The sequence below is a fragment of the Manacus vitellinus genome, unplaced genomic scaffold (assembly GCF_001715985.3).
Source record: "Manacus vitellinus isolate BGI_N305 unplaced genomic scaffold, ASM171598v3 scaffold_67_pilon, whole genome shotgun sequence".
In the NCBI taxonomy this organism is placed as follows: domain Eukaryota; kingdom Metazoa; phylum Chordata; class Aves; order Passeriformes; family Pipridae; genus Manacus; species Manacus vitellinus.
Genome location: NW_021940737.1, coordinates 1,987,233 through 2,004,084, shown reverse-complemented (window position 1 = coordinate 2,004,084; position 16,852 = coordinate 1,987,233). Strand labels below are relative to the sequence as shown.

At 38.5% G+C, this 16,852-nt stretch overlaps 1 protein-coding gene across 1 annotated transcript in view; it reads right to left on the bottom strand.

Moving 5' to 3' along the window:
- ADGRL4 (adhesion G protein-coupled receptor L4) overlaps positions 1 to 16,852 on the bottom strand; it is a 76,739-nt gene that overhangs the window by 22,206 nt on the left and 37,681 nt on the right. The window contains exons 3-10 of the mRNA XM_008925958.4: positions 15,025 to 15,177; positions 8,133 to 8,288; positions 7,562 to 7,632; positions 5,735 to 5,902; positions 5,464 to 5,647; positions 3,136 to 3,252; positions 1,868 to 2,061; positions 412 to 582 (exon numbers count right to left, since the gene is read on the bottom strand). Of these exons, the coding sequence (XP_008924206.4) occupies positions 412 to 582; positions 1,868 to 2,061; positions 3,136 to 3,252; positions 5,464 to 5,647; positions 5,735 to 5,902; positions 7,562 to 7,632; positions 8,133 to 8,288; positions 15,025 to 15,177 (1,214 nt within the window). The remainder of the gene's footprint in view (positions 1 to 411; positions 583 to 1,867; positions 2,062 to 3,135; positions 3,253 to 5,463; positions 5,648 to 5,734; positions 5,903 to 7,561; positions 7,633 to 8,132; positions 8,289 to 15,024; positions 15,178 to 16,852) is intronic.

Below are 16,852 nucleotides of genomic sequence, written 5' to 3'. Positions count from 1 at the left end.
ATTTTTAGATGCCAAAGTTAGGCAAATGGGTAGCAAAAGTTTTGTGAGAGAGAAATTCAAGGCCATATGGTTGCTGACCACCAATGAATGGCAGATAAATCCCACAGCAGTCTTAAAGTGGGATTTAAAATGAAAAGCAATGCTCCAAAAATAAGCACAACAGACTGTGTGTTTGGAACAAGATACTTTGCTGCATCACTGCTCTGTAATACTGCAGAAAGGACATAAGGAAATTCAAACACATATGGGAGGAATTTTGTTTGCTCTGTGCACAATAAATTGCGTGTTTGCTGAATAAAACCAAGAGACAACCTAAAGGGGTAAACTACATGGGTTGCACCAAAACAAAAACATAAGGGATGAAAACAGGGAAAAGTATCAGGTAAAACACTAAATTAAAATAGCACTTACAACAGAGCCACCTGAGGACATCAAAACAGCAAAATGAGTCAGATGATTACATTTGCATGAGATATGAGTGGAGTTGGAATGTGTCAGCTCACAGCCTTCTGTAGCCCAGTTGCCATTCATTGTGTCCGCTGAGTAGTTCCAAAATGCACATTTAATGTCTTTATCTGCAGTCTGGAACAGAAACAAGATGTTTTACTGATGGCAAAAGGCAGGATATTTCCCATCAAGAGACCTTACTTATGCTAGCCAGAGCAATTCATTAAAAATTGTTTGTTGCCATTGGAAGGTTGGGAAACAAAAGGCACATTCTGCAAGGCCTGTTCCAAGCAATTAAAACATGGCTGGGGATGGAAACATTTTATCCACGCAGCTAAACCCCCACCAAACATGTAGTCTAATCAGATTACTGAACTCTTCTGGCACTTGCAAAGATGTCAGAATTTTTACCTACAGAAAACATTGTTAAATGTACACTTGCACCTGCTGAACATGGACTAGACTGCAAGGTTACAGTCACATTGCTTGTCCTACTCGTGGTCCATTCCAAACGAGCAGTCCAAAAACTGAGACCTATTCTGTTCATTTTACAAAGTAAGCTGGGATAAAGCCAGGCTCATACCACACCTGTTGTATCACCTGCCATACAACAGTGATGAGCAAGACCATTTGTATTATTTAGTACAGTTAGTGCTCACTAAAGCCAGTCAAAGATAAGGTCCCAACTGTACTATAGGTTTTATAAATATATGTAAATTTATATATGGGTGATTTCTGACTCAGAAGACAAGTAACAAATTTAAAAGCTATGTAAGCAAGGTCAGAACCTTGTCTCTCTGCTCACCTCCCTACAGAGTTGTTTTCTTGGTAAGTTTCTGATAATTCCTTGTGCCATGTAAAGTGATTCTTCACATATTAGTGAAACCAGCAAAAATCTTTATTTGCTGGAAGTAAACCTCTCAGTTCTAAATAAATGTGTTCAGAAATAACAAAGTTTCAAAACCATGGGTTCTGCTATTCCCCTTTAACTGCAGGTTAACTTTTTGTGTTAACTTTGAAGCATTTCTTCCCTTTTTTTGTATACATGCGTAAATATCTGATAAACTTTCAGGAAAAATCCCACCTAAATACAGAACAGTCAAGATCCTGTAATGTTCTCTGACTCAGATATCTACATTTTATCCATACTACAACCCCACAAAGATGATATTGTTGCCCTTGTTTTAGTCCCAGAGCAATTTTCCTCTGTATCATATTTAGTATATATTGTGCTTAGCATGTCACATTTGAGATTAATATTATTAGAGTAATAAATGGCAACCTCACACCAGCAAACAACAGAATCATGTCTCAGTTTATCACACGCTGCAGGTGTGGTTACATCACATAAAATGATTAGCTAATGCTTTGTTTTATTTGAAGCTGACAATAAAAATCAAACAAACAAACAAACCCTTACCTTGGTATACTTTAAGGTAAATGTTATTTTCTCGAGCTCATAGAGCGTGGGTGGGTTTGAGCTAATTGCAACAGCTATAACTGATGAGCTCACTGTCTGTCTCTGCTCTGAAGGGTCTTTTGAGGAGTGGTTTTGAGGTGAAGAAAGCAAGGAACCAATGTTGCTGTACCGCAGAAAGACAACTGCGACCGTGCCTATCAATCAATCAAACACACCATGCTCAGTAGTTTGTGGTTTTTTTTATAGAGGAACAAAATTGAAGACATTAAGGAAACAATAAACAATAGACATTATTGCTGCTGTGGCATAAAACATGCAAAGCAGATGGAATGTGGAATACTTATAAAAATGTTTTAGGGACAATGAAATATAGCTTTATTTAAAACAATTAGAAATAAAACTGCGTGTTGGCACTGGAAATACTGATTGGAGATATGCATATATATTTTTCCTAGAAAAATATATGCTTGCTGCTGTTCTGCAACTGGTTACACATATGGTGTCAGGGCTTACAAACTAAAATGTCTCAGACCTGAGGTAAATACTGGACCTTTCTGAAGCACCTGGCTTGCTTTGACTCCCGTTATAGTGAACCCAGTATGGAAGACAACTAAGGAAAAAGGTATTTTAGGACGCACTGCTGATCTTAAAAAATGTAGTGACTTTCTCCCTGGTATCAAAGTAAACCACAATTTTAGATACTGATAGGTGGTGAGATACAGATTAGATAGAAGATGAAGATTTAAAAAATCCTTTCTGTGTTTATTGTTAGGTGGTTTAATTCCAGAGCTGTTTAAACACATTTATTTATCTTTAGTGCTGACAGTAGTTGTAAGCCCTTTCTGTAGCACTCTGAGGTCCAAGTCAAACCTGGGTCCTGCTGGTTTTGATGCTGAAGATTGCATGTTTTTGCCCCAGTGAGCTACTCTCTAAATGGAAAAGATGCACCAATTTTTGGAGGAGGAGTAGCAGAGAGGGTTGAAGGGGCCACTCCAAAGTCATAGAGCAGATCCATGGCTGAGTGAAGGATAAAGCTCAGGTACCAGTGTGAAAACTCCCTGGATGCTCACTGTGCCACGTGAAATGTTGGAAATATCGGTCTTGAGACAATAAAGGGGCAGGAGAAATGGTGATAAAAACACCTTGTCTCCTTTGTGGTTAAGCAGTGCTGAACCTCAGTCTTGGTAAACTGCACGTTTATTGCTAGAGGGTACAAGTCTATCCAAGGTGTTTATTAACCCCCCTGCTCTCTAACCTTTGTTTCTTACCATTAGGATGAGATTCCTTTCTCTTCTTTGGCGAGATCTTTATGTAATCTCCCCCTGTGTAAACGTGAGGGTGAATGTGTTTCATGTGGTGTGAATCAAAAGCAAAAACCTTGAGTGCTGTAAAAGAAGAAAAATGCAGTACAAATCACAGCTCCATTATGGTCTACCATAATTTACAGTTGGGCTAATAAATGTGTTATTGGATTGCATAATTACTGTGAATTTGAAGAATATATCACTGTGCAAAATATCTCAAGAAAAATGCTATTAGTATAACATGTTTGTTTAAACGTCTGTGTTTTTTTATTTTCATGCATACATTTTGCTCTCATACTTTTTACTCTTTTCATGAAAAATATGGTCTCTTATTTACCTTGCCTTAAATTAGGTACTGGAAAAAAACAATGTAGGTTACTTTGGGAAGAGCTATTGCTTTATTAAAAATGCATTTCTGAAAGCAGCCACAAATCACAATTATAAAAAGCAAAGCATAAAATTCTCCACTGAATACTAACATTTGATAAAAGCCAATTTTTGAAGAGTATATATTTTATAGTTATCTATCCATGCTACCAAATGCACATTGCACCATGAACTAATGATGTGTCTTGTCAGAAAGCAAACAAACAAGCATCACCCCTCAGGACAAAAACTACATTAGAGGCCATTGAGCTCTTTACTTGCTTCATTACAGTGCTGAGTTTCAATCACCCAGGATGGGAACAAAAAAAAAAAGTCAATCAGGCCTTTTCCTTTTTTAAAACAAAACAAAAAAAAACCCAACAACAAACAAATCCAAAACTTGACTGATGGAGGAATATCACTAAGCTAGACCATCTGCATTGCTTATAGCACAGCACACAAAAATAATACGAGCTATTCAATAGACCAGCTGTCAGAAAATGTTTGTCAGGGCATAAGAAATAGTTTTATTTGGCTGGAGTTTTGAAAAGCTCATAGTTCAGGGGCTTGCACCATAAAAAGCAGTGGGGAGAGAGAGACAGACATAATGTTGTAGGTCTTGTCCCAAAATAGTTATGTGTGGCACATGAGACCTGTGGAAAATTTATTCATGCTGAAAGACAATAACAAAAAATGTTAGTGTTTGGGTTCAATTTGGAAATGAGCTCACACACAGTTTACCATTTTAGAACAAAAATAAACTGAAAAAATCATTGACCTTTTAATATGGAAATTCCTCCCCGTTCTCTTTATCAGCTCTTTCTGTCACCTTGGTGACTGATACCCACAGTGCCACCAGAACCTGCACCTGAATCCTCTCCTCCTGACCTTCCCAGCCTCAGCTTCCAAGCAAGGGAGGTGGGGTGAGGAGCAGGGGGCCTTCACAGGCAGCACCTGGCACAGAATCAGACTTAAGTCTGATTCTACAGAGCCTATGCCACAGAAAAAATCCCATTCCCCCTATTTTTTCATCACTCTGTGTAATTTATTTTCAGAAAAGTGAGGGAAGAACAGGTGGTTTGACCTGTCTCAGAACCACGGGAGGAATCTTTCTCATGAACTCATTTTATAAAACAGCAAGCCAGTAAGAGGCACTGAAGGACTGTGCTAAATCTGAAGTAAGAAATCAGATCACATACAGTTTGGGGACATTCAGAAAAATAAAGATGAAAGAGTGGCCATTGACAAAGGAATCAGCAATGCTTTATTAGGATTTTCAACAGTGGCTGGGGTTAGCCTTACTGTGTTCCCAGAGAAGGAATGCTAAAACCATTATTGCCACAGGAAAGCCAGCAGGTACTGGTGGGAAGACACCAGCTCACAGGTAGAAGGTAGTAGAGCAAAATGGTGCAGTTGAGACCAAGCAGTTCTCCTCCTGTGGAATTCCTCTTAAAATGAGAAATTTCTGTTGACAGAAAGCCACTCAAGGTTGAACTCACTAGGTAAAGTCCTTATTCAAAGTTCACTTACAATACCTTCACTGAACTGAGTAAAAAAATCTGTATAGAGCAAGTCCAATTTTCATTCCACTGGTGTTTTTTATGCATATAAGATGCATAGATTAATTCTGTGCTTAGAAAAAGGATCCAGATTCACTGTGAGTGTGGCCATAATGAGAGACTGAAAGAGAATCTGAAAACAACTTCCCACAGACTTCCATTTTTTTCCTGGGCTGTGGACTCAAATGTTCAGCCTTCGAAAATTGTGATACCTACACTGAAAGTCAGGTGTTAGTTATGAAAATCATACAAATTAACACCCGTGCCTTTCACACGACACCATCTCTAATCTTCATAATTGTGCTGAAAAACTCCTCGGCGTAACCCACATCTAAAGTATACCTCGGATTAATTTTCTTTATCTTACCTATGTCACTTGCATTAGCATCTAGCTGTGTTGCCTTTTTGAAGCTCTGTGACACGAGGAGTGTTGCTTGCTCTGCAGTGTGCAGCAGCTTAGTCAGGCTCCTCCTTTGGTTGTCCACAGGAAGAGCTTCCCAGACTGTAAGTTTGTCTTTTTGTAGAAAATTGTTCACAGTGTTGACCAAAACCTGTAAATAAAAGTGTGTTTGAGAAGAGTCAGGCACTACCTGTGGAACAAGGACAAAGCCCACAAAGCCAAGGCCTGACCCACTCACGTTGATGGTGGTGTTAGGAAGAGCTTCGCTGCCGGAGTCACGCGTGGCATCCCACGGGGGGTACGACAGTGCTTCCACGTAGGAAACCACATCCACGGGTGAAAGCGGGCCCAAAGTGCTTTTATTAATTTCCTGCAGCATCTCCAGAGGTGTTTTTAAGTGACTGATCTGCAAAATGCCAGAACTCACATATTAACAAAGCAAGTAAAGTTGTATTTCTGCGGTTGAAAATAGACCCGGTGCAAACGATTGATTTCTGTGAATTATCACACTGGTTTTTAAGGCACTTGTGCATAAACCCCCCACTACTTGAATCAGCAGATTGACCTATAAAGTACTGCCTAGTATAACCCTAACAAGTCATGTGCTATCATTACACTTCTTTTTCCCTACTGCAGCTCAGTTTTATTTATCCTGATGTCCCAAAGTGAATCAGTAAATGTTCTGCAAAAATAATTAAATATCAGCGATACGATCATTCTGTTGACTTTTTTATTACATTTTAACTGAAGAGGTAGGAGCAGATGTGCAGTATTTGTATATTTTTTAGTGCTTTTTTTTTTTTAAGTGCAAATTATAAAGAGGTAGTTGAGTGGACTGTACTGCCTATTTCACCTTCACTGCTTCAGTTTATGAAATGCTAAATGCACTTACATCAAACAACTAGTTTAAAAGCATAGGCAAGAGAGGGTGAGATGAAGATTAAGCTTGCTGGTTTCAGTCTCATGGCTGAATAAGAAAATTCTTACTTCAGAATACTGAAATCTAATAAAAAAACCCCCAACATCTGATTTTGTATGATCCATAATCTCTGCTGCCAAGCAGATTTAGAGACCTTGCTTTGTCTTTAACTGCAACTGAATAGAACTAGAGCACAGGTTAAAAAACAGGCTAAAAATCTGACAGTTATTTACATGAAATTAAAGTGTTTTGACTTATTTAGTTTAGTGATACACTTAAAAAAAAAGTCACTCTAAGATCCTACTGTGGCATTTACCATGCCTTTGCACCTAAGTGTGATAAGCATATATTATATTTGATATAAGTACTACATTGCAGGCAAACATAGAAAACATGTTAACACAATGTATATATAACACTAGGTTAATAAAAGCTTTTAAATTAATATCTTTCTGAACCCAGTAACTTCAGCAAGCTGCTTAATATCAAATTCAAACATATACAATTGGTTTTAAATTATTTATGCTTGTGCTTCATTTATCCTTTAAAAATAGACACTAATGCAGCTGTAGACTAACGAGTAGTGCTTTAATTAATATATTTTTTAATTTGCATCAGGAATCTCTGTTTCTGTGAAAAAAAAAAGAGCCTGGAGTCTTTGTTTCTACAAGTTCTGTCTCACTTTACACAGTATGCTTTGAGGAGTAAATAAACCAGCACACCAAGATGTTATGGCTCCCTTTTCTATTTAGTCACTTGTTGACATTACTTTTGCAAGCTATCTTGCTGCCTTTCCTTCTGAACAAGCAAATAATTGCACATCAGTAAATGCAGCAGTGTGTAACTTCAGAAATTACAGAAACAGCTGAGTGATTACCACACTTGTGAATTTTTCATGCATCATGATTCACTTTGCTGGAAACAGAACATGCAGATTCCCAGCAAGTTATTATCATGATTTGAACATATAACCCAGTTCAAATAATTTGAAATTATTAAAAAGACTTCTGTAAACATGCTTAAGTTCAATTGTATGCTCCAAGTCCTTGTTAAAAGCTGTTTAAGAACAATTATAATTGAAATAGCAGTTTCAAACAGAAACAATTAAAAGATTTGGAAATTAATCTATAAACCAATGCTACTTACTCTGGTTAAAGTTCTATTAATATGTTCAGTTACACAGTCTTTGAATAACTCACACTTGGCCTTTGGATTTTCTGTAGAAATAAAAAAAAAATTAATTATACATCACAGTCCATGCAATATTCAGTATAATCTAATTGTTAAAGCTCTTGTTTAGCTCATTCCCCAAACCACCTGCATTCCTGAACTTATGCACATAAGACACAGCACCCCATTCTCAAATTTCAATTACAAGGACTTTATTTTGGTCAAAGTTACAGCACTGGATTGGACTGTCCCCTTCCAGGGGACTTGGACAGATGGAGTTAAGAGACAGCTCAAATTTACAGAAAGGGACACAGATCTGACAATTGTGGGGAGGTGACTATTATTTCAAATGGGTTTCATTACACTGTTTAGCAAAAATACATTTACAAAATTATTCTATTCTCAGGAATTGTAGATGCAAAAAAAAGATGCCTCGCCTCTTTTTCATGTCTTGCTGATTAATCTAACTGAAGATAAATAGGCACTGGTGGGTTTCTCAGAAGATGTATCTCTATAATAACACATAAACCTTTATAATATCATGTACCTTGGCAGGAAGTGCCATCATTTGGCTTAAACTGCAATTTTCCTGTGGATGGTTGATAACCTTCCTTACAGGAGCAGCTAAACCCTCCATCCACGTTTTCACATTTTGCATGATCTCCACAGGCAACAGTTCCTCCGTTGCTGCACTCATCTACATCTGCAAATATCATGAGAAATGGAATTTTTTATTAAGTATTTACAGACTAACACCTTGCTGCTTTGTTGATAATAGCACCACACACTACAAGCAGTTTCATAATAAAATTTCATGTAATAAAAAAAGCAGAAGCTAAAAGCGTGCTAATAATGGCAACCCCCCCTGCCAATTATAATACTTACAGATTACAAGGATAAATCATAATTGATCATATTTTTATACCACTACTTTTATTACTATATAATACTACATTGCTCATGTTTTAAAACCATATTAATTCTATCAGAAAAAAAGGTAGTTGGCATGATGCAAATCATCTGAAAACCATTTTTCAGAGATTAGACTAAATAGATTTTCTCAGCTTTATGATTCAGTTAGGAAAAGAAAAAAACCTAAACCTGCAGACTTTTCTTTTAAGTTGCAGCTTTGAAAAGATGCAGCAAAAGATCACTCTATCTCGTTAATCTAAGAATTAAACTCTGTGCCCTTTAAAGTGCTTGGCATGTCTTTTCTTTTTTTTTTTTTTTTTAAATCCATGTTTAAATTACATTTGCCTAAACTGTATTTTGTGCTTCTAAATAGTTTGCTATTAGGCAGACAGGTTCATTAACTGGGTGGGGCACAGTCCAAGAGTAAAACCAATTAATTCCAGTAAGGGAATCCATGAATTGATCAATTTAAGGGAGCTGGGCACTAACTCCCTGGCCAGAATACAGATTATTTTGCATTATTTGGTTGGCTGAGGATAAAGATCAAATAACTCAATGGAGAAAGTAAACTGGGAACAACACCAAATAATTCTGAAGAATGAAGTAATGGACTGTGAAGTGCTGTGCTGGAAAGGAGAAAAAAGTGAACAGCTCTGGGAAACGTATATCTGATGAAAAGAGTTGAAAAATGAAGAAGTGATACATGAGCAGGTTTAAAGTTACAATCTGAGAACTGAACTGAAGGAAAGTAAAGGTGGTGTGGGGAATGGATTAACCAGAGAGGATGACAACCCAAGTTAAGAACTGGTATGACTCTTAATTTTGGGAAGAAATTGGTGAAAAAATGAGAAGTGATTAATGGATCAGTAGAGGAGAAGAGCTGCTTGAATTGATAGGAAGCCTCTGCCCCACCAGATGGGTGTTAGGAATAGTCACACAGAAAGCAGATATGGGGTGGCTGGGAATGCACCATTAGTGTGTAGGAACTAGTTTCACACTCTGCTTTTGATACCAAGGATCTTGGTGGTTTTCAAAAAGGAGTAAAACAAAAAGGAGCAATAATGCTCGTAAAATAAGAGTATTATTGAAAAATGAAAAAATGAAGTGTATGTCTATGGGTATATCTAGGGAATGCAAAAAAATACCTGAAGGATATGTGGGGGCCACCTGCCTGTTTGGACAGCATTTTTTGTAACTTTGGAGAACATTCTTTACTAACGGTTGTGTGGTTTGATGTTTGGTTTTGGTTTTGTTTTTGTTTTAGGGCTTTGTTTCATTGATACAGGGCAACAGTTAAATGCATATAAACTTCTAATAGAGTATCCCAACATTCCTTCTGCTCACAATTCCAGGGCTCTTCCTGGGATTCAAGGTGATGGTTGAGGTCCCACCTCACTTTCACATATCTGTGTTTCCCAACAAGCTGTGTTTTAAGCCTGAGCTCCAGAAGCTGCCATGGAGAAGCCATTCAAACTCCTGCAGGGCCAGGAAGGATTTGTGGGGCTCGAGGTGCATTTGCCCTCCCTGGCACAACCACCACTGCTCTGCAGGGACAGCCAGCAAGGAAGCTGTGTGTTGGAATGGTTTGGTGCCAGCGTGGAATTTTAAAGTATGAGGTTAAATTACGATTATTTGCATCAGGACAATAGTTTTTTTCCATATTTAATGCCCCAAACTGCAAATTTTTCTCTTTAAACCCCCGAGTTTTGCATTATCCATGTTGGTATGGTTTTTGTGACCTCAGTATTCATAATCATGGAACTAACCACGTTATACATGAACCAATCTGACAAATGGGAAGGAAAAAAGTGCGATACAGTGCTACATACAGGATACCTCATAATTAAATGCTGTCATTTAAAGCCACAAGGCTGAAGTTCTTACTCTTGGCATTTAAATAACCTCTCACATCAGTACATTATAAAGCTTTGTTTGAAACAAGTGGGTACCTGTCCGTTCCTCGTTGTGTGACTCTGTGCAAGACAGAGAAACTTTGAATGAATTGAAGTGGCAAAGGTGACAATCACAACAATGCCAGTTTGTATAAGGAGGACACACATCAGCCTCATACCAAAGGTTTCTCTGGCCTTGTCAGCTCCATGGAGGACACGTACATCTTAACAATGCATTCAGCATGTAATGCAGTGTAAAACCACTAGCAATTCATAACAATCCTTGCTAAAACTTACAATAACTTAAAAATAAATGAATAACTATGTGAATGCTTTTCAGAACACCGTTTGCTAAACGTCAGGTTTCTATGGGATTTTACTGATGCAAATGTTTCAAAGTTATGACAATATTTTTTGCTTTTCATAAATCTTTAGTTCAGTAAAAGACTTATCTGTCAGTAGTGGGCAGTCACACGAATTACAATTTTTTTTTTTGTAATTATGTCAGACATTAAATGTAATGGAGATTTTAGAGAGAAGTCAAGATTATCCAAAACAGCAGCTGAAACTCAAGTACCACGGCACATCTCTGGCAGTGGGACAGCTCTTTAAAGTCTGATAGAGACACTCTGTTGAATATATGCAAATAGACTTTCTGCAGTTGAGTTGCCCATATGGAACGAGTCCATATCACGCCTATCTAATTTACTGTTTCCAGAAGAAAAAAAAACAACTCCTGGATGACAAAATTAAAAGGCAGTATGCCTGATCTTGCAAGGTACTAATCAGCTTCGTGTCCCTTTTAAATCAATGAGATTGTCAGGGGCAGCCAACAACTTGTGACAGTTACAAGAATGCAGCTTTTAAGATCCCGCTTTGAAATGCTGTGTGCAGTAGCTGTAAGGCTTTTGTTCCTTTGCATTTTGTAGTTATGCCTTTTTAACCAAACAGGCAATTGGACCACACGCAGACAAACAGCTTGTCAGTGCTTTCAGCAACCCGATTTTAGTGGGGCTTTGGGGCGAGGATCTCAAACGGTCCTCCTTGATCTGCTGTGGGAGCAGGAGTGGGGCTGCCAAAGCTTGCAGGAGCAGTCTTCACAAGCAGCATTCCTGAGGAAAGGTTGAGGACCAGCAGCTTTTTAAACAGAGGAGCATTTGCCACAGCACTGTAAAAAAAAGCCCTGGCCTTTCAGTAAATATTCAAAACAAATCCTGGAGCTGAACTTTGAAGCTTTTATAACAGCTCCAGTCAGAAAAATATCACCAGCACCACTTAGGCTAGTGTGAAAATATATTTATAACCTTTTATTTTATTTCTGTGCTTTGTCACTCCTCATTTACTGCAGCAGGCAAGGAAATTCCAATTAAATTAAAAGTACTGAGAACAGTTATTATGTTCAGTCTTGCCAATTACAGGATTGTACCTACATGGCTTTGATTCTTCACCAGTCAGTCAAGACAGCTTGATGTCTGCATTATACCTTCTGCTTATTAGTAGCTTGCAAGTGACTGAAAAGTCCAGTAGCAAAGGACTGGATGTTCCCTCCCCGCGTCTCCACACTGTGGAAGGCAGAGGCACACACAAAGTAGGAATGAAAAAGGCTGTGAATGGCACGGCTAAAAGCAAAAGGCAGCAGTGTGGCACAATGCCAGATCCCATCCTCTGCAGGGCTCCCTCGTCACAGCAGAGGATGGGATGGAGAATGGGTGCCTTCCCAGTGCTCTCAGAAATACCTGAAGGAAACTAATAGCACGTTCCCGGAACAGGCAGAGTGGTGTGGATGGCACTTTCATTTCACAGAGGGCCATTTTCATGTTTTTACTCTGTTGGCTGGGGTGAAAAAAGCAGGTTTGTATTTCACTTTTTTATCTGCAGCCGAACATTCCATAAAATGTGAAGTCTAAGGGAAAGCATGGCTTTTACACAAATCAAAAAATGGATTTTAATAGCTCTCTTTCGTGACATCAGAAAAATATCATCTTCAGAAATACCACGTCTCTGCATTCTTATTTTTCCCTTCTCCATTTCCTTTCTTCTATTTTCCTCCCTTTCCCCTCCTACCCTCCAGTTCCTCCTCTAGCTGCATGTTTCTTTGTCATCTCTTCACCAACTCTACCTGATAACATGGATGAAAAACTGCCGACCCTCAACTCCAAACTCAGCATTCTGGTTGGATTAAGGGTGAAGTGACACTTCTCAAAGCAGCTGTCCCAAGCTTTCTTTCTGTCTACTGCTTTGAGAGGGATAATCACTTTGTACTTAGAAGCTTATTGTAGTTTCCAGAGAGGGAGAGGAACACAAGTGTGTTCAGATGGGCTTTGAAATGGGCTTTGCACAGACACAGAGATGTACCAGACTTGCACTGCTGGGAAGTCCAGACAGCTTTGATGGCATAAACAAACAGGGTCTATAATGGCATACTCTCCAAAATTCAACCACTGTATTTTTAAAAAGTTACTGCCAGGTATATATATATATATATATTATATATATATACATACATTAAAACAAGATTTAAGACTTTGAAGAATCTGGAAATATATTGGGGCCCTATAAACTTGGGTAGGATGCATATCTGGGAGCTCTGTGCTGTGATTTGTGTTGGATTCCAAATTTTGGATATGAGAAAAAGCAAAATTTTAGGTTTAAACAAAAGCCTTGGGCTGACAGAGACTGGGAAAAAACCTCCAGCTAGAGTCCAGACAAGGATCTATTGATGTCACAGGTTTGGAATGTCCTGCCCAAGCCTGGAGAAACCATGTCCTGATCTCATCAAACCTGTGCAGAAAACCTTTTGTGTTTTATCTCTCCCCTTGTGTTACCTGTTTCCCTCTGTAAAATGTCCTAAGATAAGATGGGTTTTTTACCCCATGAAGTAATTGTTAAGACCCCAAAAATTTGTTAATCTGGGTTTTTCCCTGATGTTATCCTTGTGAACCCCCTCAATTTTAATAGAATGAATATGCAAACCCCCTGTTGAATATGTAGACCCTAAGCCCTTTAAACATGAACTTGTAAGTCCAATAAAGCTTTCCAGCTTCTTGCCTCCCTGGGATCATCTTAGCTTTATTGACCTCTGCAATTTGTACTGGATAGCTTGCACTGTATTTACAGTGACAACTTTGGTGTTTGCTCCAGCTGTGTTTAGTACACCTTGAATTCACAACTCTCAGCAGTTTGTGTGCAAGGCATATCTACTACCTGTAGCTGATCCATTGGGTACAAAATATCCTATTATTGTTTCCATGATAAAGGATAAAGGAGGAAATTAATTGTGGATCATAAGGTTGTCTTTAGGACTCACATCTTGGTAAAGTAATTGGTACACTTGTTTAATCAGAAAAGGTGCCCACAGGTAATTTTTTTATTTCAGTGTGAGTTTGGAAGCTCTTGGTTCCTCCATATGGATTTTCAAAAGGAAGAACAACAGTGCTAAACTAAATCCCAGCAGAGGATAAAAAAAGATCAATCTACTCACTAAAGAAAAGAGAGGTGGAAAAAAAGAAGTTATCACACTAATGGTAAAAAGTTAAAGTGAGACAAAAACAGTCAGAGAAATAACTTGGAGGACAAACTACTGAAGCTGAGGAAAGGTTGTAATGCAAAAATCAAAACCTGGACCAGAAATGGTGAGAATATTTACAGCTCAGTGTGCTAACAGTCTCCATCCAGGCTAATTTAAGAAGGATTCATAGCAGCTGGATAAAGCAGAGCACTTTTAGATGGATGTGAGCAATGGGCAAGAGAGGTCGATTAGATCACTTTCTGGCTTAATATGCAACCATTCTGCTGATATTAAGAGCAGTAAGAAGAGAGGTTGTCAGCACTCACAAGCTCACAGGAGACATACCTAGAAGGAGACACAGTCAGCATAAAGGTGTAAAGGGCAATAGATTTATTTCTCATTCTCTCATTCCCTGAGGACTCTTGCAACATACAGAGAAAATTACCAGGAGTTCGAAAAAAGAGAAATAGTTACAGTTCTTCCATTCAAAGGAAATCCTAAAGGATTGCATAGTTGTTCAGAAATAACATTTTTCCAGAGAACTTTTCCTCCTCTTTAGTCTTGAACATGTTCCATCCAATGCTACAGAAACAGAGGCACAGGAGGTAGGATAACTATTGATCTCGCTGATTGCTTTTGATCAGACTCGAAAAATTACCAAAAATATCCCAATCAAAGTTTCCAAGCAAAAGATATTTGAAGTATAGTGGGTCAAATGTATAGAGAATTTTGCTGCTCCAGAGTGACCTGAATGCAGAATATTTTGTCACTCTGCTTTGTTTCAAGAACATGATCAGCTAGCTCACAGATCAGTGAAACAGTGGCATAAATGGGTGAATTTTTGTATTGTATTAACTCTACATTCATTGTCTAAAACTGTGACATGTGGATTTAAATATATTGCAAGCAGAGTCAAGATGGAAGTGTTACTGAAAACAGCTGCTGTGTTGTCAGTGAGAAGTGTGGGCCTGAACTGGAATATTAAGTCTGTACCAGTGTAAATTATAGGAATTTTATACCCAGACTCCAAACTTCCCAAACATGAAAGCATTTTGCTAGATTTCTATAATTAACAGAAGCAATAAGAGTGACAATGTAAAGGGAGCTGGCAGACAGTAACAACTTACCCACGCAGGAGGTTCCATCATTAGGTACAAAAGTTTCTTGACCATTGCTGGATTTGAAACCAGGCATGCACATGCAGAAATAACTTCCCACCGTGTTTGTGCAGTTGGCATGCTCTCCACAAGGCTGAGTAGCATTTTCACACTCATTATCATCTGTCAAGACATAAATTACAGAGAAATATATTTGCATTTGACGATTGAAGAGAGCGGCGTCGAATAAGCTTAATTTGGCTCTGGTCTTTTATTTGTGTTAAGTTTTGAATGCTGAGCTGGCACTCTTGGTGTTTGTCTATATAGTTTTCCCATTGCCAAGGATGTAATCAGGTGTTCAGCAGCACTCTTCTTGTGTGAATCAACAAATGAGGAAATCAGTGGGATACCGAAGCGAATGGTTTAATTGGATATACGCTTGGAATAGAGGATTGAGACAAGTATATGTTCTGCCATGGTTGTATTTGACAACATTTTTTCCTATCCAAGAATCTACAGGTAGAGAGTCACTCTGAGGATGCACCTGGGAATTTAGAATCATAGAAAGCAGAGCTCAGAAGGATATAAAGAAGCCCCCCCTTCATTCACTAACGTCAAAGCAGAATCAATATATCTAAATGCACATTTTTATGGCCTGTTTTTAAAGACCTTTTGCGGTATTTCTCAGCAGTACCAGACAACAAACTTACAAATTCATCCTACTGACTGACCTGAGTCCTCAAGTATATTGTTTTTACTCAGTTATCACAAAGGCTAAGGTCTTTGTGAAAGACCAAAGAAATGAGGAAGATTCATGGCTTGATCCTTCCCTCTTAGCAATTGCTGTGCAAGTAATCATTTTTGTACCTGCAAACTTACATCACCTATTTTACGTGGCTAATCCCATGCCCCCAGTGGTACAATAGACACAAGTTTGAAGACTATGTCATCTCTGCAGAGCCTCAGCATGTGCTGTCACTGTGAGCACAGGACCCAGAGAGCTTGACCAAAGGTCAAACAAAATCATAAACTCCTGCTCTGAACCACAGAGTTGATCTTCTGCAATGACTCAATAAAACCACTTCCTCTCCAGAAATCTTCCAAGGTCCCTGTTGTCTATTGAATAGTTTTCAGACCAAATTCAAGAAAAGTTTCAAAAGCTTTCTTATCCAGGCACTCTATATATCAAACTGAAACACTCACGGCACTGATAATTCCATTTTCCCAATAGCCCATTTCTCTTAAGGCACCCCAAAACTAAGAAACAAACAAATCAATGAAACTCTCCCAAAGAAGCACTCTGAGTGGAATTCTCTATTTTCTACATCGTGAGAAAGGAAAAGAGTTAAAAGCTCCCTGAAATCTACTGGGATTTTTTTCCTGTTCTCAAGAAAAAGGTACTCATAACATGATGAATGACAGGAAAGAATTCTAACAGGGAGAGAAATAACGATTTATTGCAGAAGAGAAATGATTAAGGAGCATGACAGGGAGAAGAAATATGATTTCAGAAAAGGCACCCGAGGATGAGTTTTAGAAAGGTGCTCCTGCTTCCTGATGGTCAGTGTTCTCACAAGATCTTTACAGAGATAGTGTGCAGATAAGCAAAATGTCACATAAGCCAGGGCAGTGACAAGATTAAAGTACAGTAAGAGGCACAAAGCATTGCAGGAATACATTTCTGGAACATAACTTAGTCACAGCCCCCAGCATAATTCTGGAACAGGACTTTTTTTGAGATTTGGAGTCTGACATGATTTTGAATGTGACTCAGTCGACTCAGACATGCAAATATCAATTCAGAACTGCAGTTTTCCTCGGGGGAATTCGGGTCAACAGTATCAAATGGATTATGCTC